At 43.1% G+C, this 26022-nt stretch overlaps 1 protein-coding gene across 1 annotated transcript in view; it reads right to left on the bottom strand.

Moving 5' to 3' along the window:
* Positions 1 to 26022, bottom strand: part of LOC129172219 (exostosin-1) — a 173265-nt gene that overhangs the window by 26405 nt on the left and 120838 nt on the right. Inside the window, exons 4-7 of the mRNA XM_054761750.1 lie at positions 24912 to 25005; positions 20327 to 20434; positions 5778 to 5897; positions 1449 to 1581 (exon numbers count right to left, since the gene is read on the bottom strand). Of these exons, the coding sequence (XP_054617725.1) occupies positions 1449 to 1581; positions 5778 to 5897; positions 20327 to 20434; positions 24912 to 25005 (455 nt within the window). The remainder of the gene's footprint in view (positions 1 to 1448; positions 1582 to 5777; positions 5898 to 20326; positions 20435 to 24911; positions 25006 to 26022) is intronic.

Here is a 26022-nt window from a genome sequence, read left to right as displayed (position 1 = left end):
AATCCATGCTTGCCAAGGAAAAGGTGTGGATGTTGGTGCAATTCCACCCATCATGAACTCAAGCACCTCTGACTTTTATGTAGAAGGAATTTTTTGTCGTGTAGCCCGCAGCCACCATGAGGGGGCGCAGCAGGGCTAGAGGAGTGGGCACATGGCGTGCCAGGTGTTATATGAGTGTTTGGGAATACTCGCGTCCTCACGGATAAGTGGAGGCGGAGTGCTCTTTAGTGCCGCTCCATCCATCTCCCTGACACGGAAGCCCCTGACCCCATCTCAGGTGGGCTCAGATTTATTTATGGAAGTGCGAGGTCTGCTCCTGTGCTTTACCTTGGGACAGCTAGGGTCACACATTTAGGCACAAGGCACAGTCGCCTCTCTGAGGGCTTTTTAGACATTTCTTCAAATGCTTTTCTTTGTTTTTTTCATGCAAAAACTACTCAACAAAAGTCATCATGTGCCATCAAATGAAAGACAACTCATTATTATTACTACTCAGTGCCGTCAACATAAGCTTTTGTCCACATTGAAACTCGAAGTGCGTTTATGTCCACGTGTGTATCGTTAACTTCACTAAGCAACGTGGAATAACAAAATAACTTTTTTTCCCTCCTGTCCAGCCATTAGGGCCACAGGGGCAGGCAGCACAAAGACCAGCCCCCCAGGGAAGACCAGTAAGGGACTGCAGAGAGGCAACCCCAACCGGAAAAAGGGCGCTGGCAGGCCGGAGGACAACCAAGCCCTGAGACCGACGAGAGATCACACCCCACAAGGGCGGACAGGCACCGGGGGCCACACACCAGCAGGCCCAGAGACGTCCCGCAACTTGAAAGGAGCCCGCTCACGGCGGAAGCGTCAACTTCCTGTTCAGTGCAAAGTAAGCTTCAAAATAAAAGAGTAACCCGACTTCAAATTCAGTATAAATTAAGCTTTAATACAACAGTGTAACCGGACTCAGGAATCAAAATAATATCAGGGCAATCAAACCAGGGCTCACAGATGAGTGCTGACCAGCGCTAGCCAAAAAGCCTTAGCCGTCATCTGGTCGTCCGGCACAGCTCCTAAGGCGTGAGGGAGTGAGGTTTACCGACGGACGTTTATTTGCACAGCCACACCAGCTGGCATTCGGTACAAAAGCATGGCAGTAGAAACCTGGCTTCTATCACAGCAACTACCAAAATGCACCTATTTTGTTGTTTTTTTAGCTTGTTAACCGCCAGAAGAAAGATTTGCGCATGTATGAAAGCTTTGCGGTCATTGCAGTCAAGGCCTACAACAAAATGAGTGCAGAATAGTGTCAAATAAATACACAAACGCAGGAAAAATGTGAAAAATCTTTGATTATCACCCGTTCTCCTCATGTCTCAACCGCTTATGTTGGCGCCAGTCAGCGAGTCTGAGGGGCGTGGACATAAAGCGGCGGTCATACAAAGAGACGCCATGTTGCTCACCCAGGCTGGCGTAGTAAAAGGGGAAGTGTGCGGGGTCAGTGGAGTACTGAGGGAGTGCATAGAGACCACCGGGCAGGGAGTTCCACATCAGCCGATTTCTGGAGACGTGCCAGTCCACACGGTCACGGATTATCTGGGGAAAAAATAAAAAAGGAGGAGTTGTTACGGTATCAGCACTGTTTAACGGCACAATAACTCCCATTTGGAGGCTCCTTTGTGTTCCTTTCTATATTATATTTATAAACACAAAACGCAAACAAAGCTGCTGGCCTGCGCTCTCTCCTCAGCTAAGCGCTAATATTTGGAAAAGAGAAGCAGCCGCGTGCTCTGAGCTGTCAGTCGGCGCCGTGGGAAGCGGAGGCGCTACGCAAAACAGGCCCGAGATAATTGAAGTCCTTCACCCGCGGCACCCGCGCTCCCAACATGAGGAGTCCATTAGCTGTTTAGCTGACGATGTCTGTCGGCCATGTTAGCAGAGGTCAGCAAAGTTGGCGGCGTGATGATGTCAGCCGCCGTGTCTTTGGGGATTTGGAGAAGGACGCAGCCTCCACCTGCTGGCAGACATTGCTGCCTTCACTAGATCATCCCTAACCTTGCTGATAATTACTCTCTGCACGCACACCCACTCAAAAAGACTTCTTTTTCAAAACTCGACTCAGTTATACCATGATTTTTACAATCTTATTGATGATTATTAGATAATTTTACATTGGAACCTCATTTTTCCTCATGAATCCGTTCCAAAAGGGAAAACAAGAACCAAAACATCAAAAAACGGAGGCAATTTTCCCTGCAGAAAATACAGTAAATCCAATTAATCCATTCCAGACATTTTTATAGAGAATAATTGTAGTTTTACGTGCAGAAAACAATGTGAAATAATTATCAACGAGGGATGGATGGAACTTCTGGTTGATGCAGACTTCCTGGTGAGATGGACTTCAATGGTCTTTCTCACCTTACGCATCCAATTGCTGCCACTTTTACTTTCCTTTGGCCCCATGGTGGGTTATTTATCAGTCGCGTTCAATAAAAAATGCACAGATGGTGAGTCAGCAACTCGTAGGGTGCTTTGTTTGGCCACCCCATTCTGTGAAAGGACGCAGTACAGGGCAAACGTACTACTTTGATACGCACAATAATCTACCTATATATATATATATATATATATATATATATATATATATATATATATATATATATATATATATATATATATATGTTGTCGTAATGTAACGACAACAACTTGAAATGTTAATACGAATAACAGTAAAATAATATGCTTTGTGTACACATACAGTAGCTGACCTGACCTGGATGGCCTATTACTAGTAAAAAAAAAAAAAACAAAAAAAACATATCTAAGCAAATTGTACTTACCTATTCTTGGCATAAATGAAGCATTTTTAAGCATGAAAATGTCTAAAAGAATTAACTAAATGAAGTAAAATACAAATACAAGGCATTCTAATTGAGAATGTAGTATTCTACATTGGCCACTAGGTGTCGGTGTTCGGTGAGACAGGCGGCAGACACAATAATAACATACAGTAAGTATTTTAAAAATAATTCATTATTAATTAATAAAATGATTAATTATTACAAATTTTGGGAAAAAAAAAGTGGTGAGGGCTTAGTGTGCATGGGTTTGTTTTAACCCTTCTAAAAGTGACAAATACCAAAAGCCAATAACACAGCAGGAGAGCCATACTCATGAAAACTAATTCTATTCTATTTGGACCCTCACGGCTTTATGCTTTACTCACACACACACACACACACACGCACGCACACGCACGCACACACACACACACATACACGCACACACACACACAGATATCAACCTCGGCTCATTTCTCTGCCTCATTGGGGTCATTGGTTGGTTCAGTTCTGTCCAGCAGTGTGCAGCTGTCAGGGTTCTAATGGGTCAACTTCACATCCTGATAGCACTGCACTCACCGACTTCCTTGCTTTCATTTGAAAATGAGAATTTTCCTTATTTTTCCGGAAATGTTGCCTTATTTTATAACGCAAATGTTGACAGGCCTCCAAAAAAGCTTAGAATGAAGGTAAGAATAGCAAAATGTTGTACTTCATGTACTCACACGTGCGTTAAACGGGGGTGATGCTGCGGTTGAAGCCATGATGTTTAGTAATAAAACATCTAGTTGATAAATAGCATAGTGTGTATAGTGACGCCGGTAATAAAGCTGATTATCATGCTGTGTTTTTGTCTTGCGAGGAGCTAGCCAACGCAAACCAACAGTCCCCGAGGCCTGAATGCATTCCTCCCTAACACTTTCACCTGACGAGGTTGCCAAACGAGCCGGCCTGGAGCTTCCTCGTCTCCGCAGCGGCCGTCTGCGCCCACGCAGACCTTGGCTTGAGCCTCTGTGGCTGCAGGGCCGCCAGAGAGAACGCCGCGCCGCCTCGCGCTGCTTCCTACTGTGTTTACTTCGCTCTTGTCAAACTTGCACAACAAGTCATAAAGTAGCAGTGCACCGATGACAGAGTTCAAATTTCTTGTAGACTTTTTCTTCAACTTTGTTTGGCAAAATAGTTGGAATACAGACGAACATGAGCTAACCTTTTGCAATATTACGCATCAAGTTTTTTTGGTCCATAAACACAAAACTGGACAACTAGTTAGAGCGGCAAGAACACCGTGTGAGCCAGCACAGCCACACTGACCAACAACAACATCACTTAACACACGACTGTCCAAACGCATCCAGCAACGGCCACAGAGTCAAAGGATGCAACTTTGCCACGTTTATATTTTATAAAGCAACACATGTAGATATGCTAACAAGTTATACTGTATATATTTCAAGAAAAATGTGCATTTCAGCTTTGTTATGCAGGTGAAAAAGCATATTATTAATATCAACTTCACTCGTTGCTCTTTTTTGTCCCCATTTTTACTGTTGGTTTGTTCAGTGTTTCACATACTTCAACTTTCTTTTTGTTCCTAAAATATTAGAACTTTATTCCCATAATATTTTGACTTTATTCCCATAATATTATAACTTTTCACCCCAATGTAATTTATAATGAACCTAATTCATAATATTGCGACTTTTAAAACATTTTTTTCTTTCATGTTTCTTTTCTTTACTACAAAAATTATTTTTCCTCACAGTTTATTCTTGTAAAATGTAAAAGACTTTTTTTCCCTGAATATTTTGACTTTATTTTTGTAAAATTACAGATGTTTTTTTCCATTTCTGCTGTTTTTTTTTTAATTTTCCCAAATATTTCAACCGTGTTCTTGTAAATTATCTTCCCTTAATATTATTATTCCCACAATATTTGATCATATTCTCATAATTTTATAACTTTATCCCCAACGTCATTGTCCAAAAATAATTTTGTTTTGATACACTGTAGGTCAGGGGTCACCAACGTGGTGCCCGCGGGCACCAGGTAGCCCCCCACGACCACATGAGGTGCCCGCAAGCCTGCTTTTCATTCAGGTTTTCAGTTATTAATGTGAGAACACTAGAAAGAAAAGTATTCTGAAACATAAAATGTGAGTTGTGGACACCAGCATTTTGTGAATGTTTTGGTAAAACAAGCATATTTGATCTGTTTGGGTTGAAATAAGCTATGAAAATCATTTCTACAAAAATGAGTAGCTTGTGGCCATTTTCATTTTCTAAAAGTAGCTCTCACAAGAAAAAACGTTGGTGACCCCTGCTGTAGGTGAACGAGCCTATTATTCGTACCAACTTCACTATTTGCTCTTCCCCCCTCCCCCCATTTTTACTGTTGTTTTTTTTTTATTTTACATTTTTCAAATACTTCAACTTTCTTTTCTTCTTATAATATTATAACTTATTCCCATGACATTTTGACTTTATCCCCATTACTTTTTACCCCGGCCAAATTTATAACTAACCTAAAGGAATTTAAAAATTAATTTCAGAGTACGACTTTTAAAAGCAACACATTTTTTCTTTTATACTTCTACTCTTTGCAACAAAAATGACATTATTTTTCCTCACAATATTATGAGTTTATTCTTGTAAAATTGTGACTATTTTCTCTTTGGAATACAACTTTTATGAATAAGCCAATAGTTCATACGAGGACCAAGCATGTTTAACATGGGTGCTAAAGGGAAGCCAAGCAGCTTTGTACGGGTCACTAAGTATAAAAATAGACATTTCAACAGGAGAGATGTGTTCTCAAAGTTGATGTGAGAGGTGAAGCAAAGCCTGCGGCCACAAAAGAGCGTAGCGACGTGGTCGATTGAATAAAACTTTCCTGACAAAGTGAAAAGTCCCCATTAAGACAATTTCCCTGGCAAAGAAAAGAAGAGCTTACCTCCAGAGTGGTTAAGACGATCTTGGCTACGGAGGAGAAGTAGGCGTCCCAGAGGAACTGGGTCTGCTGGCGTAGAACCAGGATCCTGTCACGGCCTACGGAACGGGTAACGGATGGAACCTGAGGACGGAGGAGGAGTTTAACGTGAAGCTGAGGATGAGTCAGGGCAGGGAGGATGAGAAGGGCTTCTGCGTCGCCTCGGGACATCAACGTCCGCCCTCGTCCTGGCCGGGACCATGTTTGTCCACCGTTCCGACTCACTTACTCTTCATTGTCATTTGTATATTGCTACCGTAAATGCTAGGAGTGTCACGAGACGCTACGAGATTTACAATGAAAAAACGTAAAAAATATATGACAATATATTGCAATCTACTACTTTCATTTCCACTACATGATATTGCATTGCTCCTCACGAGGCTGCACTCTTCTGCACTCTGTGTGCATGCTGGCGGCCCCGCCTACACCCACCGAGACAAAGAGACTGTATGACTGACAAAAGGGCTCACACCGTTCACGCCGTTGTTCTATGGAACAAACACGCCAAGGTGCTCAAACCAATGCACAGAGTGAACCCTCTTCCTGCCTGTTTGGAGACGCGACACGAGGGAAACAGAATACAATATATTGATTATACAGATCATTTTCATTTACTGTGTGATTAATTAATTTATTTATCATCACCCCAGGCCTTGTGCCCACGAGAAATCGTGTCACATTTTAATCTTGCAAGATCTTGTGACACCCCTAATAAATGATAATAATGCTCATTATAGCCAGGGCTTTTATTGGAAGCAGGCGGTAATTGGGGTGAGGCTGTTATTTCCTGAATGTCAAAACACATTTTACACTCAACAAAAAAAAAGTCAACAAAAAGCTTTGGGTGTTGCTTTCATCAACTCAAAAATGTCAAACTTTTCCTGTGTGCAGTTCTTTCTTGCGCTACTGACAAAAATGTGTCTAAATCTGTGCTGGTCAATCCACAATCCACCTCACAGGCGTGACAGCAACGTGACCGCAGAACGATTGCACAGCTCCAAAATGTGCACTTTTACTGCATTTGGAATTCAACAACAAAAAAAGGATATTGTCTACAGCCACAGATGTTAACTCATTCAATCCCAGTCAATGATCTTTCAAGGCACACACAATGTTGTGTTCTATGGTTATATAAACATGGAACCTATCAAACGAAAGATTAGACTTCCCGTTTTTCATCAGAAGAAAAAAAGTTTGTTTCTACCTTTTCCGTTCTTTAGTAATCAGCAGTAGAACATACAGTAGGTAAGTTTCAGGAAAATATCAGTTCCCAACCAGAAAAGGGAGAAAACCAGCTTTTTGTGAAAAGATAAATTTCAAGCATAACTTTCACTTTGACACAAATGTTTTTTGCTTTTGGGAATATCAAAACAACTACACCAACATGAACAACACAAAAAAGTGTTTTTTTTTTACATCAAAATAATTTATTTACAAATATAACACCATGAACTATTCACAATTTTCACATTTGGAACTGAAATGTGTGTGTGCATGCGTGTGCACACGTGTGCGCATTACAATTCCCTACAATGCCTGTGCACGCTACACTCCTCCACGCTCTCTCACTTCCTCCTTCCTGTCATGTGTGATTTCTTTATTCACATGATCGCCGCCAACCTCTTATCAAATGCACTTCTGCCATCTAGTGGCATTTGTGGGGAGTTGCATCATCATCGCTTTCAGCCTCTCGCGCAAAAAAGGTAAAAGACGTATTACGTCTTTGGGATCGGGCGTTCGAGTTCATAAAAACGTATGAATACGTCTTTGGTATTGAATGAGTTAATAGCAATGTATTTTGAGCCCACACCCGCCCACTAGTGAACTAATAATGAACTCTGAACGATAAACCTATACGACTGGATATCCGATTTGACAAGCGAGAGCTAAGACTGCATGAGTTTCCGCTTCCTGGATGGATAAGAATCAGCCATAAATCCTGAGATGAAAGGACTGAGACGTTCATCGGGTATCACAAGACTAGCAACCGGTTGACAGTCACTCTCTTAAACAATGTGAGACCTTGGGCTTGCCGTGAAACGATTGTCGTGCATGCTCCGTAGCTTAGCATGACTGAAGACCAGAATGGATATAAATAGTAGCAGCGTGCTAGCTTGTCACTGGGAAAGATGTTCACCACATCAGCAAAATATACGTGCATTATAGCCATCTAAATGAGCTTATTTATTATGTGTTGTGTAAAATTAAAGCAGCATTTACACTTGCATATATTTTGCCTATGCGTTGTCCCGCAATTTGCTGTGGCAATGCGTGTATTTATTTATGTATTTAAGGCACGCTTCAAGTGTGAAGACTAGTTTGTGCACAGTTTACGTTGTGTTTAGGCATAAATTACGCACTTGCCACACAATTTGTGACCAACAATGGTGAGCACTGGCAGGAAATGACTACGCTCCCGCACGACTTATTTGCACCTTGTCTACTGCATGACAATACAGTAGTACGCACGACACACATTGCTCCTGCATGGGTTTGTCACTTCCCGCATCCGTGAAGCAGTCCTGGCATTATTTGGTCCCGCTGTGTCCCGCGTGATGCCGCACAACAGCAGGCATCACCCCTATAGCTTCATTAATTCCTCTATTCGGAAGGAACCTACAGAACTCCAGAGAAGAAGCTTGTGCAAAAAAGAAAGTTACGTTTATATTTTCTCACAGCTGCAGACAGAGAATGTGCAAAGAGCAGGGAGGAGGCAATAAACTAAGAAAAAAAACGGGGCACAAATACTGTGGGAGAGAGAATTGCTGACTAGAAGACATGGTTTTTTGGGCCTTGTGATTGGTTATTAACAGGAAATCACAAGAGGCTACAGAAATTACTTGAGGATTTCCTGCAAATTGGTCCAAGAAGTGTTGGAAAAGTTAACCCACTCATGTGAATGAAAAACGCTTTGATACGCAGCGCCTGCATTGTGTGCACATTGGCTGCGGTGTGTTCACGTTGCATTAACGACAAGTTCACGGAAATTATGGTACACCAGTACATTTGGAAGCAAATATGCGGTGAAAGAAACAGGGTAAAAATACAGTATAGAGGTCTGTCTGTGCAGCGTGGGACAAAGTTCGATGGTGTGTTCAAGGGCCGTCCAACAAAGTGGGATGAGTCTCCACTCGCAACAAACAACATCCATCCATCCATCCACTTTCTCCGTTTATCCGGGTCCGGGTTGCGGGGGCAGCAGTCTCAGTAGCGAAGCCCAGACTTCCCAGCTGCACTGGGAGGACACCAAGGCGTTCCCAAGCCAGCTGTGAGACGTAATCCCTCCAGCGTGTCCTAGGTCTGCCCCGGGGCCTTATCCCGGCTGGGCATGCCCGGAACACCTCACCAGCGAGGTGTCCGGGAAGCATCTGAACTAGATGCCTTAGCCACTTCAACTGGCTCCTCTCAAAATGAAGAAGCAGCTGCTCTACTCTGAGCTCGTCCCAGATAACTGAGCTCCTCACCCTCTCTTAGGGTGGGTCTAGCCACCCTACGGAGGAAACTCATTTCAGGCGTTTGTTTCCGCGATCTCGTTCTTTCAGTCACAATCCAAAGCTCATGACCATAGGTGAGGGTTGGGAACATAGATCGAGAACTTTGCCTTCCGGCTCAGCTCTCTCTTCACCATGACGGTCCGGTACAGCGACCGCATTACTGCAGACGCTGCAGCTTTTGTCCTCACGCGCCAACCTTGGCTCATTCGTGAACAAGACCCCGAAATACTTGAACTCCTCCAGCTTGGGCAGCACCTCATTCCCAATCTGGAGGGAGCAAGCCACCCTTTTCCGACTGAGAACCAGGGCCTCGGATTCGGAGGTGCTGAATGTCAACCAAACAAACAACATAAACTGCGGGATTTCTAACTGTATATGGCCCATTTTTTCTAAAATTGATATCCTTTTACATTACATTTACATTTTATGATGTAAGATTAATGCCCACACCAAAAAATCGTATCGTGTGTACTGTGTTGAATCGTTCTGTTTTTAAAATACACTGTTTTTGAATCGTATCGTAACCCGTGTGTCGAGATGGGTATCGAATCGTTTATCCCCCAAAGAGATTAAATCCCTAATAAACACACGTTGTTTTGCAGCCATGTAAAGACACAGCCTGCACGTGGCGCCGTGAGCACTGCAGAAACAGATATCGGCTCGGCCGATGACATCAGCAAAGTGGGCGTCGGCGTCTGAGCGAGATCTAATTGTTGATCTTTCTGAGGCGAGTAGACAAACCATGCAGATTGAATCAGCTCGCCTTTCTTCCCTTCTGTTCACTCTTATGCCATTGATATTTGTCAGCAGGGCCACTCTGTGTGTGTGTGTGTGTGTGTGTGTGTGTGTGTGTGTGTGTGTGTGTGTGTGTGTGTGTGTGTGTGCGCGTCCACATACTTAACAGTCAGTGATGGCGGCACTCAGTGGTGTAATTGAACATAATGACATTCAGATCTCTCAGCGGGCCACCAAGCTGTGAACTGTGCGTGCGTGCGTGTGTGTGTGTTTTAAGGTGCTCCATGAAATCATGCACGTTGTCGGCCATGTTTTTTTTCGCTGATGGGAACTTGTTGAGCTGTAGATTCAGGCGAGAAAATGGCAGTCTTCTACTCCTGAACGGCTACATAGAAAAGGGTGAAAATGTGTGAAAACACCCACCTCGGCTGTAACGACAGTACTATTATTTTCAGGACAAATACGTCACACGGTGGCGCTGTTTTTAACTGCCAACCGACAAAAAATTTCTCATAGAGCTCTGCGGTAACTTTGGGGTGTTTAGTGGAATCACTAGAAAATGCGAAAACCTTTTAGGGGGGCTGACAAGCACACGAGTACAATTTCAGCAAGACTGGTTGACAAACATGCAGGCAAGTAATTGTGCATAAGTCACTGAGCATTTGTCTCATGATGACAAACCTAGCAAATTACTTTCAGTTACTTTCCCAAAAAAGTACTTGAAGTACTAACAGAATGGATGTATTTAGTTAGCAAGGAAAGTAATTATTGTGTTGCTTGAAATACAGTATGTAAGAAATTGGGTTTTATCTTCGTAGTGAGATGAAGGCTGACGGCTGAGCTCATGACTTGCAAAAAGCTGGGGGGGCAGTGTTTCTCTGAGGGTGAGCAACCACAACTCTGGTTAACTAGCTGTTTAGCTCCCTGCGGACTAGTAGTAGTAGTAGTGATGAACGATGGAGACTGAAGACACCTCCAGATGCTCGACGTCAGTGCATAATAATAAACGCAGCACATTTCACTCTTGCTAACGATAACACTTAAAATGAAGGGTGTCCCGATACAACTTTTTCACTTCTGATACTGATACTGCAGCCTTGCAAATCAACCGCTCCTTGTTTAACGGCCTGTCGTAACTTCACATGAGCTCACTTGTAAACAAACATTCACTTAAAGAAGAAGACATTTTGCGTGTCTGTCGTACCAAATGCTCTGCACAAAAATCGAGCGCACGAAAAACCTTATCAGCCACCTGAATCGCCAGCGCCGCCGTGTTTGAAAAGTGCAAAAGGTTTGCCAGAGACCTCCGTGGCGTCACACAGACTGCTTGGAGCGTCTCCCCAAATACGGTGCACCTTGACCACCATATCGGTCTTGAGAAGTAGAAAGTTCTCAGATCTCGGATCCTCATGCTTTTTTTTGTGGTGCCGCTTCGGATGGACGATGGGCTTGGTTGTGTTGAACTTCCCTGGTTCTGTGCCACGGCACAGGACTTATGCGGGGCGTATTTTTTTAGACCGATGTTGGTCCTGCTGATGCAGGCCAATATAATCCAATATCAGACCGATATCCAATATCAATATCGGATTGGGACACATAGTAATTCATTAGTTGCTGGAAAACATTATGGGTGTTATTTTGAACTCCCAACACTGGGAACCACAAATATGATCATCTAGTCATGTGACCTCTTGAGTGGCACAATCATATAAACAAACACGGAGCAGCAGGTTGGGCACTAGCGAGCTAATTAGTCGCTGACTGTCGCCTCATTGCAGCGAGACGCCAAGTGCGATGTTGCCGCTGCCAAAACGACACCCTCTTTGTGTGATCGTACAACCGTTTGTGTTGCACGCCTGCCAGCTGCTGCCAATTAAACACACACACACACGCAGATGCGTTTTATCCCGATGGGATGGCTATTTACAGCACCAAACGTGTCTCAGCTGATTTGAAAGGACTTTGTGCGATTCAGCAATAAAGGCTTCAATTTCATCCTTAAGGTGTCGGCTTGGAAACGGCTTCCAAATTTAATTTCCACCATCTGTGTATCTCTGGAGGAACTCGTCACCTCACCAAGGTGTCCTCTGAGGGAAAAATAAAGAGGAACTACGAGTAGAGCATTCATTCATTTATTACGTACTTTTTTTCATTTTGCTCACATGACTCTCACGCATTGGAACCCGATAGATTTGATTATGAACCCTATTGATTTTGAAAGGCATCAAACACACAAACGCTGAGGTAGTTGGGGTGAAAGGTCGCCTAAAGGTACCTTAATTCTAACAGTCACGTGTCCCGAGAGTTGATTTGTCCTAATCCAATATCATGACATCACTACTACCACTCCTCCCTGAGCTACCACCTGATCGTGATGGAGGAGCTAAGTTGTCACCCACGACAAACAGGTCCTAGGTGAGGGACCAGACAAAGAGTGGCTCAATAGACCCCTAGGATGAAACAAACACACAGGGGCCCCCCTCTGGAGCCAGGCCTGGATGAGGAGCACGATGGCGAGCGTCTGGTGGCCGGGCCTACGCCCATGGGACCCGGCCGGGCACAACCCGAAGAGACGACATGGGTCCCCCCTCCCATGAGCTCACCACTCATGGGAGGGGCCAAAGGCGTCAGGTGCAGAGTGAGGCGGGTGGCAGACTTCGGGGTCTTGTTCACGAGTGAGGGAAGGATGGAACATAAGACAACAGGTGAATTGGTGCGGTGTCTGCAGTGATGCAGACTCTACATCAGTCCGTTGTGGTGAAGAGAGAGCTGAGCCGAAAGGCAAAGCTCTCAATTCACCGGTGGATCTACGTTCCTCTACTCTCATCTATGGTCATGAGCTTTGGGTAGTGACCGGAAGGACAAGATTGCGGGTACAAGCAGCCAAAATTATTTTTTTTCCTTAGGATGGCTGGGCTCCCCTTTAGAGATAATGTGAAAAGCACTGTCATCCGAGAGAGAGTCGGAGTAGAACCACTACTCCTCTGCATTGAGAGGAGCCAGATGAGGTGGCTCGGGCATCTGGTCAGGATGCCTCCCGAACGCCTCCCTGGGGAGGTAGAAGGCCTCGGGGAAGACCCAGGACACATTGGATAGACTATGTCTCCCAAATGCCATGGGAACGCCTCGGGATCCGCCAGGAGAAGCTGGACGAAGTGGCCGGGGAGAGGAAAGTCTGGGCTTCCCTGCTTAGGCTGCTGCCCTCGCGACTTTCCTCAGAAAGTGAATGTTTGTTTACAAGTGAGCTCAGGGGAAAGTACGACAGGCCATTAACGTCACAGGCAGGAGAAAAAAGGAGCACTTGATTTGGTCCCCCGCACAGTACGGATAATCTCGCCTAATTGGAGCAATTTTTTTTTTTAATTATCGGCTAATGTAGCTATTTTTAATGTTATCAAATTTACTGGTTTGACGTCATAATTCCCTGTAATTATGATTGATCCCTACTTTATTCCCATAATGTTTTACAATTTTGGCCCGACCTAATTTTCAAAAAAATACAACTTGATTTTGTTTGTGTATCAGAATATTCTGACTTTTTAAAAATAAGTTATTCTTTCTTTAATATTTCAACATCTGTTTTTTTCAAGATTCAAGAGAGTTTTATTGTCATGTGCATGGTAAAACAGCAGTTATACCATGCAATGAAAATCTTATTCTGTTCATTCTCCCAAGAATTTTTCATTTCTGCTGTAAAATTACTCTTATAAAAACAATTGAATCTTTTTCTTTTACATTTTCTTCTCATAATTATGACTTTATGACCGTATTATTTTGTAAAAAAATTCTCTTGTGAAAATGTTTAACTCTTTCGGCGACTTAAGTTTCAATAAATTACAACTTTATGCATTGTTTTGTTTGTTTCTCATAAAATTATGACACCAAAAAAGTATGTATTTTTTTCTTTGGTAGTTGTAATGGTAATGGTTTAATTCATCTAGAACACGCACACAAATTACAGTGGAGCTCATCACATGACACAAGTCACAATTCTGCATGTCCAAAAAGGAGTAGGAAGAAGCAAAGCTTATTTAATCCTACCTCTCATCAATTTCACATCAGTTGCAATACATTTGTTCACCGTACAACCGACTTTATCATGGTAAGAAATTCATAATAGCTGATGAAATAGTTGACGAGACTCAGTTTGATGGTGAGTGAGTACAGACAATGTACCCACCGAAAATGAAGAGTTTTTTAGTCAACGCAAGACTGGTAGACGTAGCATCGTACGTGCACAGTGGTTCAGGTGTCTTCTTCCTTGAACTTTACAAACATCAACTGCTTGTACTGTTTCTTGAAATCGTTCATTTTGGTGCATTGTTTGAGTTTTTTACTTAATCCGTTCCACAACTTGATTCCACACGCAGAAATGCTGCAGGTTTTTAGTGTAGTCCGTGCAAATAAGTGTTTTAGGTTTAATTTGTCCCTAAGATCATATTTCTCCTCTTTTGTTGAGAAGAATTTTTTTTTTACATTTTTGGGTAACATGTCATAGTTTGCTTTATGCAAAATTTTAGCTCTTTGATAGTTTACCAGATCAGCAAATTTGACTAATTGTGATTTTAGGAATACAGGGTTTGTACAGCATGTTCCCTGTAAGCGGCATTATGGATCATCCTAACTGGCCTTTTCTGTAGCGTAGTTAATGAGTGTAGTGTACTTTTGTGGTTGTTTCCCATATCTCCACACAATACGATATGGTAGATATGGTAGATATGGTAATACCACAGAGCAGTAGAGAGTATGGAGTGATTTTTGGTCTACAACGAAATTTGCTTTATTCAGTATTGAGGTATTTCTAGCCACTTTTTGTTGTTTATTTTTAATGTGCGATTTCCAGTTCATATTATTATCTCATGTGACCCCGAGAAATGTATTTTCGTTTACACTGTCAATGTCAGTGCGATTCCATGTAGTTCTAGTTCTGTAATTAGGATATTGTGATTAATTGTATCAAAGGCTTTTGTCAAATCCATACATACTGCAGCTGCACACGTTCTGTGGTCTGCAGCATTGGTCGTTTCCTCACTGATTTCCATTAGTGCCACGGAAGGTGAAATGTTAGTTCTGTGTCCGTATTGGCCGTCCGCTAGTAATTCATTCTTATGAATACATTTGTACAACCTATTGTTGAATAGCTTTTCAATGGTTTTTGAAAATTGGGGTAACAAGGAGACTGGTCGGTAGTTTGCAAATTGATGTTTGTCTCCATTTTTGAAAATGGGAACTACTTTAGCTGTTTTCATTTTGTTAGGGAATTTACCAGTCTGCAATGATAAATTACTGATGTACGTCAGCGGTTCAGCGATCTTATTAATGACTCTTTTTATCATTTCCATTCCTATTCCATTAGAGTCGGTTGATGTTTTTGCTTTACATTTATTAACAATGTCAATGACTTCCTTTTTGTTACCTCAGTGGGGAACACGGAGTTGAGGTTTCATTCCTTTCCTCTACTGACAAGGAATTTGGTATCTTTACTTCCAATTCTGGTCCAATATTTACAAAGTAGGTATTGAGCCTTTCGACTACGGCGTTCATATTATCATATCTAATATCTCCCTCTAAAATAGTGAGGGTAATCAGCTTTCTTTGTACCATTCCTGATAATACTGTTAAGAACGCCCCATGTTGCTCTCATACTGTTTTTATTCTTGTCTAATAATTGACTGTAATATTCTTTCGTACACATTCTGAAAATGTTTGTTTAGTCATTTTTATAGATCTTGTTTTTTCTACTTCTTTAGCTTTTTGAATTATAAATCTTCTGTTTAATGTGTTTTTCTTCTGATAAGCATTTTGCAATCCTTTTGTCATCCGCGGCTGATTCCTCTTTTCTTGCTTATTAGATACTTCTCAATACTTATATTTCAACTTTATAATTTTTTTAAATATTCCGACTTTATGCTACTAAAACGATGTTATTTTTCCTCATAATATTACAACTTTATTTTTTGTAAAATTCCGACTTTTACTCATTAGATTACAACATTTTTCTTCATATTTTGACTTTATTCTTGTAAAATTACTGCTGATTTTTCCATTATTCCAGTATTCTTGTTAAATTATATTTTTTGAATGTGCCGCAGGACAATAAAAGAACTGCCGCGGGCCGCAAAAGGTCCCCGGGCCACACTTTGGACGCTCTTGCCCTTGTAAGCACCAAATGTGGGAAAAATCTATCATCTCCATCACTTGTTTGCTCCACTTTTGAAGTTTCATCTTTCCATGACGTCATGAAGAAAGAAGCTCCCTCCTCAGGCTTCACTGCGCATCTTAAAATGCAGCGTGGATCTCTGCCAACTATCCGGACCAGGTGCACAACAGTGGGCGTGGACAAACACAGCTCATTAGCATTAAAGCTACAGACACACCAGTTAAAGCTGAGTGAGCTTTCTCCGGATTCACACGTCACAATGGACGGATTCCAGTTGGTACGAGCGGACAGGAATGCAACGGAGAGCGGTAAGAAGAAGGGAGGAGGAATTGCTGTGTTTGTGAATGATAGATGGTGCCACCCGGGACACATCTGTGGGAAGGAGCAACTGTGCACCAGAGACGTGGAACTGTTAGCGGTTAACATGCGGCCGTACTAACTTCCGAGGGAGTTTTCACATGTTATTGCTATGACTGTGTACATCCCCCCCTCAGCGGTCGCTGCTGCAGCTATAGAGCAGATCCACACCATCGTCTCTCAACTTCAGAACCAGCACCCCCAATCCCTCCTCCTCATCTCCGGTGACTTCAATCATGCTTCCCTGTCCTCTGCTCTTCCCACCTTCACCCAGTATGTCAAATGCCACACTAGAGACAATAAAACTTTGGACCTCCTGTACGCAAACATCAAGGATGCATACACCTCATCCCCCCTCCCCCCGCTGGGTCGTTCTGATCACATCCTTGTCCATCTCGTCACAGACTACACTCCAGTAGTGAATAGACAACCCCCTGTAAAGAGGCCAGTGAAGCAGTGGTCTGAGGAGAGCAGTGCTAGGCTCAGAGACTGCTTCCAGACAACAGACTGGGAAGCACTCTGTAGTTCCCATGGCAGTGACATTGACAGCATGACTCACTGCATCACAGACTATATCAACTTCTGTGTGGAGAACACTGTGCCCTTCAAGGTGGTGCGGTGTTTTCCCAACAACAAACCCTGGATGACCTCTGAGATCAAGGCCCTGCTGAACAAGAAGAAGAGGGTCTTCAACTCGGGGGACAAGGAGGAGCTGCACAGAGTCCAGAGGGAACTCCGGCATAAGATCAGGAAGGGGAAGGACTGCTACAGGAGGAAACTGGAGAAGCGGCTGGAGCAGAATAATGCCAGGGAAGTCTGGAGAGGCCTGCAGACCATCACAGGCCATGGCAAAGGAGTGGGGAGAGACCAAGCCAGTGGGGACAAAATCTGGGCAGATGAGCTCAATCTGTTTTTCAACAGATTTGAGTCTGCCCCCCCTCCATCCCCTACCCACTCACCACTCTTCACCCCCACATCCACATCCCAGCCATCCTCTACCCCCCTCTCTATAACTGATGATCAGGTGAGAAGTCAACTAAAGAAGATCAAGGCAAGGAAGGCCCCGGGACCGGACGGCATCAGCCCTAGAATCCTCAAGGACTGTGCTGACCAGCTCTGTGGAGTTCTCAGGCACTTGTTCAATCTCAGCCTAAGCCTGGAGAAAGTCCCGGCCCTGTGGAAGACCTCCTGTGTGGTCCCGATACCAAAGACACCACGTCCCAAGGAGCCTAACCACTTCAGGCCTGTTGCCTTGACCTCTCACCTGATGAAGACCATAGAGAGGATTATCCTGCAGCACCTGCGACCCCTGGTGGGCACTCAGCTGGACCCCCTGCAGTTTGCTTACCGGCCTGGGATCGGAGTGGACGACGCAGTGATCTACCTGCTGCACAGATCACTGCTACACCTGGAGGACAGCGGGAACGCTGTGAGGGTCATGTTTTTTGACTTCTCCAGTGCCTTCAACACCATCCAGCCGTCACTACTCAGAGTGAAGATGGAGAGTGTGGGAGTAGACCAACACCTGACTGCATGGGTTATAGACTACCTCACCAACAGACCACAGTATGGAGGCTCCGTCACTGTGTGTCTGACATGGTACTCTGCAGCACAGGTGCCCCTCAGGGTACAGTGCTCTCCCCTTTCCTCTTCACCCTCTACACCTCGGACTTCACACACAACTCCACACAGTGTCACATCCAGAAGTTCTCCGACGGCACAGCCATCGTTGGTTGTGTTTCAGAGGGGAATGATCTGGAATACAGGACGGTCATCATGGACTTTGTCAGCTGGAGTGAGCTTAACCAGCTGCAACTCAACACCAGCAAGACAAAGGAGATGATCATTAACTTCCAGAGGAAAACATCCCACTTCACACCGGTGAACATCCAGGGAGCGGACATAGAGTTGGTAGACAGCTACAAATTCCTGGGTGTTCACCTTACCAACAAACTGGACTGGTCCGTCCACACCCACGCCCTCTACAAGAAGGGCCAGAGTCGCCTCCACCTGCTGAGGAGACTGAGGTCCTTTGGTGTGTGCAGGACTCTCTTACGGACCTTCTATGACTCTGTGGTGGCCTCAGCCATCTTCTATGCTGTGGGCTGCTGGAGAGGGGGCAGCACGGACAGGGACAGGAGCAGGATCAATAGGCTGATCAGGAGAGCGAGCTCTGTCCTGGACGGTCCTCTGGACTCCGTGGAGGAAGTGGGGGAGAGAAGAATGTTGGCTAAGCTGACATCCATCATGGACAACACCTCTCACCCCCTACATGACACTGTTGTTTCCCTGGGCAGCTCCTTCAGCAGCAGACTGTTACACCCACGGTGTAAGAAGGAGAGGTTCCGCAGGTCCTTCATACCGACCGCTATCAGGCTCTACAACACCTGAACCTTTTTGTATTCACTATGTCACTATGCATTCTTTACTTGTGTATCTTGCTTGCTGCTGTAACAGGTGAATTTCCCTGCTGTGGGATTAATAAAGTACTACTACTACTACATTAAAGCGATCTATTCCAGCACAAAGGCTAACTTGATGATTGTGGCACCGCTGACCCTTGAATGCAACAAAGTGATGTCGTTGTTCTTTCCTTAGTGCGGGAATGACGGAATGTTGGTAAATATCAGCAAACTCTGCCCGCAGTGCTAATTAAATGGAACAGAAGGTAATCCAATTGCAGAATAAGCCTTCTTAATCCGCCACAACACTTCCTGGCTGAGAGTCGACGACGAGCATCCCAGCTGTCGTGGGACTGATAAATGGAATTATCCGACATTTTCCTTCTTCTCTCACACCAAATGTTCAGAAGAGCATTAGCTAAGATCCAAACTTTAGCCTCAAACGTGACTTCTTTTACTTCCAAAAACCTCTGACATGTTGGTCTTGGGCGGTGGGATCAGGACCCACAGGTGATGACATTTGAGGGGCTGGACAATGAGGACACAATGGCGCTCAGACGTGTCCAGCACCCATGGGTGCCACGCTAGCACGCAAGTGGAAAAGTTCATCATTGTTGTCCTTATGAAACCATAAAAGCACACTGGATCAAGGTCATCCATAGCAGCTCATCACTTCTAAACCGCTCACAGTTCAACTTTCAGGTTGACTGGAACCCTATTGGTTTTAAATCCCCTCCCCCGCAGAGGAAAACAAGAACCTTATTTGACAGACATTCTGGTCCAGGGTGCGTCAAGGAAAAGTTAATTGTTGGGGGGGAATGTTGCCCATCATCCACAATCCTTATGTGAGACATGAACACGTCTTTCTCTTTTCTGTGTGTTCTAAAGATATAAAAACAGCTAAAAAGAGGCAGCTAATTAATGCACGTAATGGGACACACCTATTCCTCCTAGAAAGGCTGCTATTAAAACCCCTCCAAAAAGCTCCACCAAGGTTTTATGGTTTTCTATCCATGCTGTGAGCATGTAGTAACAGGTACATTCATGATAACATGGAATACTTACACTATTTTGGGAACTTCCTTCCTGGGTGCATTGGTGGGTGTCAAAGTTCAAGCTGCCAGATACATTTTCTCCACTGACAGACTTACAGTACTAACGCAATGATTTCTCTCCATCAAAACAAGAGCGCTATTAATTTGAGCAGCCGACTCCGGAACAGGTAGCAGCAAGATAGATCGCCATTCTTAGCTGACTGACTTCCATTTTTTTCATTTGCTATGGATCCGCGGTACGACAAAGCACATCAGCCATAATGTGGTATGTAAAAACTTGTTTTTGCTGATGTTGGAGGGGTCTCACCTGCAGCAGCAGCCTCTCGTCGCCCACGATGGCGGCTTTCCTCCAGTCGATGACCTCGGAGAAGGGGAGCTCCCAGCCGTTGCTCAGGATGACGGGAACGCACGCCGCCTGCAAGGAAGCGTCACATGGACACCGCGTTTGCAACTCGGCTTCCATTGTTGGCCTCAAAGAGGAAGCCAACAACAACATGCTATAAAAAGATCAACACGTTTTCACAGTTTGGGAATTCCTCCGAGCCACGACGGAGAAGACGTTTGAAGATGAGCACCGCCAGGGAGACACGCGCCTCCTCGGCGCGCTTTCATCCTCTCAAGTCACGCATCAACGCGTCCCGAAAACGATGGCTTTTGCATGAATAAAGTGGAGTGATTTAGGAGCGAAACAAAAAGCTGCTGTTGTTTTCTTTTTTTTTCTCTGAAAGTGTCATCATGCGATGTTCCCACCGCCAGGTGGACTGGGAACACTTCCTCTTTGGAAAAGTCTAAGTACGCACTTTTGCATTAGGGCTGAGTAACATGACGTACAGTCATGATCGAAGTGTTAAGACCAGTTAAAAAATGTCAAAAATGTACATTTTGCACTGTTGGATCTCAAGGAGGGTCTAAGTCGAGCCTTAAAATGCGAATAGACGAAATGGGAGTGACACAAAAAACATTTTAGAGTAAGCAATTGATTGCAAACAGCATTAAAGTGAAATAGTCTGTTCATCAGCTGACCAAGTGTTTAAGACCATAGCTAAAAAAAAGCCTGAAACCCCCTAAAACAGAAATAAAATGATTAAAAAAGGAGTGAGTAATGAGTAGCTGTGCTATTCTTGTTAATGAGGTGAAAATGGCTTTGGGCATGCTTGATGCCAGTGTTTCCAGGAGGCTAGTGGGAATGTTGCTCCAGGTGGTGAAGATGGCTTCACGGAGGGCATCCACTGTCTGGAACTGATGTCCGTTTTTGTGCATTAGCAGTGTTAGCTCGTGGTGGGATGTAAACAGCAGTTAAATACACAGCGCTAAACTCACGAGGTAAATAAAAAGGTCTGCATTTCACCATCAGCAGCTCAATGTCCTGCGAGCAGTGCTTTTCCATCGTCTGTACGTCTGTGCACCACCGTTTGTTTACGTAAACACAGACGCCGCCACCTCTGTGTTTACCAGACGCTAAAGTCCGATCTCCCCGGTAAGCAGCAAATGATTCCAACTGGATCGCCGAGTCCGGTATATCCTCCGTCAGCCAGGTTTCTGTGAAGGTGAGGACACAGCATTCCCTGATCTCACGTTGAGCTGTAATCCTTGCTCGTAGTTCGTCCATCTTGTTTTCAAGAGAGCGGACGTTGGCTAGCAGCAGGCTTGGTAGCGGTGGCCTCGTCGCTCTAGCTTTTAGCCTAGCATGCAGGCCGGCTCGCTTGCCTCGTTTACGCCTCGGATGCTTTGCTCGCCGGGTATTCAGCTCACCAGGCCCGCAGGCTGCTGCGTTCTCTCGGCGCAGAAGAAAGGCAAAGTCTGAGAGGCTAAATGAAAGTTCGTGGTGAACCCTGCCGATGTTCAAAAGTGTCTCTCTGTTGTAATGTACTGCGTGAGTGTGTTGAATGTCCATAATGAACAATAAAATAGCAAAAAATAGAAAAACACGGGAGAGTGTCACAGAGACGTCTGCCACGGAGGGCGACATCTTTGATTGATGATTGATTTGATTGATTGATATATATGCTATATACAGTAGATACATATGTAGATTATTATTTACGCACATATTAACTACAATTACTGTGAAATTACTTTATTTTGATAAGCATGCACCGGAATCGCCTGTCTGCTTTGCTGGCACTTGTGCGAACGTGACACGTGTTGTGTTGACTTTCACTTTGTTTTCTTATTATCGGGAGAATGAACAATAGCCCGTAAAATGTGAAAAATCAATTGACGAAAGCTCGTCACATGCTAAGCCGGTATATGCCAGCGTGTGTGATGGCTCACGTTTCAGTATCATTCCACTTTCCGGCATTTTTGTTTACATGCTTGGCTGGCAGCATCTACTGTAGCTAGCTCGGGGCTACAAGTGGCTATTATACGCCCACGGGATACATCAATCATCGATCATCGTCACAACTTAATTTTTAAAGTGTCACTTAACATTCTTGCTCTCTTGTTATCGTTACAATACTTATGACTTGTCTTCAAAACACTAGTTGTGTGTCTAAGTTGTTCAACATAAACACGTAGTGTGTCCAGCTTTAGATGCTAGAGTGATGCTATCACAGGGGTCTCCAACAGGTAGCTTGTATGCTAGCAGAAGCTCACCAGCTTATTCAAACATGACACATCTATTTAATGCTTTAATGCTTGTAATTTGTAAATAAAATACAATTTCAATGTTGGCAGTCACATAAAATACAAACAGCTCACCTGTCCTTCCTTTGTTTTTGTCCAAGTAGCTTTATTAATGCTGCAGGTTGGACACACCTGTGCTATCATAACCCTGGACTGGAATTTATACTCTTTATACGTCACACATTTCTATGACAAAAATATTAAGATTTGTATTTTATTTTGTTAATTGTGTTATTTTAAACTAAAAAATATATCATTGAAAAATTCATTTACCATGTATTAGTTTTACTCTAAAACAGACATCAAATTAAATTTAGGTTTGTGTCAAATAGTACAAAATGTAGTACTTTTGTGTGAATGGTTGTTTGAATGGTTGTTTGTCAATATGTGCCCTGTGATTGGCTGGTGACCAGTCCAGGGTGTACCCCGCCTCTCGGCCGAAGTCAGCTGGGATAGGCTCCAGCATATCCGCGACCCTAATGAAGATAAGCGGCATAGAAGATGGATGGATGTTAATAAATACAGTAGATAAGTAATAAAAAATTGCTATTTGTCATTTTAAAAAATTGCAGACGCAGCGGCGGCATGACGGCTATTTTCGGGGGAAACCCTGAAAAGACTGTCTTACTGCGTCCAACCTCAGCAGCAATGGTGCGCTGGGAGGGCCCTTGCTCAACAATCCCACCGCGTTCAAAGACAGAAAGCTTTCTAGCCTTTGCCATCAAGAGATCATGACAGTGTGAAGCCCTGACACTAGATCACATTCAATCCACATTTTGAACAACATTTTGCCTTTTTTTGATCAGCTGATGAAAAGCCTATTTTACTTTAATGCTTCTTTGCAATAAATTGCTTTTTTGTCTCACTCCCATTTCTTATTTTTGCATTATGAATCTCTACTTAGAGCCTACAACAGTGCAAAATGTACAGTCTTGACATTTCTCAACTGGTCTTAAGATTTTCATCATGACTGTACGTCATGATTAACACGCTATTTTTGACAGCCATAATACAGTACAGGCCAAAAGTTGGGACACGCACAATACAACTGATGGTCCCGACCTCATTAATAAGGCAAGAAACTCCACTAAGTAACCCTGACAAGGCACACTTGTGACGTGAGAACCATTTCAGGTGACAACCTCATGAAGCTCACTGAGAGAACACCAAGGGTTTGCTGCGTCATCAAAAAAAAGATAAGATATAAAAGCATATGTCTAAAATATAAGACATTTTTACAGTTATTTCACACTTTTTTGTTAAGTACATCCTTCCATGTGTTCGTTCAGAGTTTTGAGAATCTACAATGCAAACAGTCATGAAAATAAAGAAAACGCACTGCATGAGAAGGTGTACTGTGTATTTCCCCAAAAAATGTACTAAGAAAATTAGGATTTTTACCAAAAATTTACACTTTTTTTTTTTACACACAAAATATGGTATTTTTGAAACAGAAAATATGATTTTTTTTAAACTGAAAATATGTTTATTTTTACTAAGAAAATGTATAGTTGCTTTACAATATTTTTTCCCAATTTTTTTTTTTGCAAAAATAACTTTTTTTGTACAAACACGGTGCTTTTTTTATTTGTATTTTTTTTTTTTTACAAAAAATTACAAATTCTCAATTTTTTTTAACCATATTAAAAAATTCCACATTTTTACTTTTTTCTTTTACCATGTTTGGAAAAATATTTAGAAAGTCAGGAGATGTGGAAGATCTGCGTTCGTATGCTCCCACATTCCAAAAACATGCATGTTAGCTTCATTGGTGACTCTAAATTGTCCATAGGTATGAATGTGAGTGTGAATGGTTGGTTGTCTATATGTGCCCTGCCATTGGCTTACGGCCAGTCCAGGGTGTACCCCGCCACCCGCCCAAATCAGCTGGGATAAGCTCCAGCTTACCCCAGGGGCCCAAGTAAGGACAAGCTGCATAGAAAATGAATGAATGATTGAATTTCAGTATGCGACCCTCGGTGGAAAACGTTCGGACACCCCTGCTATTTTCAAATGAGGAATGGAGTGAGATCCAGCACCTTCTCAATTACAAAGATGTGAAAATCCATAAGATGCCCATTGCGGTACATTGTGGTGATCTCCGTCCGTGAACTTCCAGGCAGAACTATTGTATTGGATCTCATGCAAGCGCACTTTTTTATGATAACCGTAGTTGATAAATGCAGCCACGGCAACCAAACTAACTCCAGAGGAGCCAGGCTCGGTGGCACAGCCAAAGCAAACAACAAGAAAAAAAAACTCACCTGCAGCGCCTCCAGAAAGCGGAAGGAGCCCAGACGTCGGCCCCGCGGCACCAAGCAGAAGGTGGAGTTGTGGAGCAGCTCCTGGTAGTCGAACCTTGTCAAAGACAAAACAAACCATGGCGCTTAGGAGAAATGAATCAGAGTAACACATCGCCTTGGCCACTAAGGTGGACTACAACGCTTATTCCACCGTTCTTTGTTTGCCTGATGTGGCCCCTCAGTGACATCAGACCCGCCCACGACTTCACTTCAAAACATGGGAACGTTTCTGGAGCAGAGCGTTCATGTTATATCGAGGATCTTTGACCAGTGGTTTTTGCTGCAGGTTGGTAAAATCAGCAGAAACAACTGACGCAGGTCCTTCGTACCAGATGAGAGCTCCTGTCAGATTTAGAGGATCTTTGACAAGCTTCTTTTTTTATAAACAGCAGAGCACTCCTGTCATGTCGAGCAGTGGTTCTCAACCGTTGGGTCGGGAACTAAAGCGGGTTGCGGATCCATCCTGGGTGGGTCACAGACCGCAATTGAAAAATGACATTAAAATATCGTACTTTCAAGTCAAACTGAGCAATATTTTAGTCATCTTCCTCCTCGGTATACAGAACGTACATTACACAATTAGGATCAAACATCTGATTTTCTGTTCTTGTTCATATTTCATTTTATGTTATGCATTATTTGTATGCATGCAGTTATCACGATCTTCCTCATTTCCTTGACTAAATGCCTTCATAAATCCCTCTAAAGTGCAATATGGACATGTCTTTATGGCGATAATTTTATTTTTTTTTTTACAATTTTAAAAAACAATTAAAAAAAAAAAATTAAAACAAGACTTTAATCAAAGTGTAAAAAACAATCCAAGTAAAAATGTTAATCCCTTAAATAAAACTGTAAATAAATACTAATTAAAACATTAAAACTTTAAATAATTTACATACAAGTGTAAAAAATAAAAATAAATACAAATATAAATGACTAAAGTGTAAAAAATAAAAATTAATAAAAATGACTTCAACAAAAATGTAACAAAACAAAAAATAACGCTTCAAATAAAAGCATAAAAAGAATAAAAGCAAAAATTAATTCCAAATGACTTAAATAAGTGTGT

This window comes from Dunckerocampus dactyliophorus, chromosome 19 (assembly GCF_027744805.1).
Source record: "Dunckerocampus dactyliophorus isolate RoL2022-P2 chromosome 19, RoL_Ddac_1.1, whole genome shotgun sequence".
Lineage (NCBI taxonomy): Eukaryota > Metazoa > Chordata > Actinopteri > Syngnathiformes > Syngnathidae > Dunckerocampus > Dunckerocampus dactyliophorus.
The sequence above is the reverse complement of the archived record's forward strand: the minus strand, read 5'-3'. Positions and strand labels throughout refer to the sequence as shown.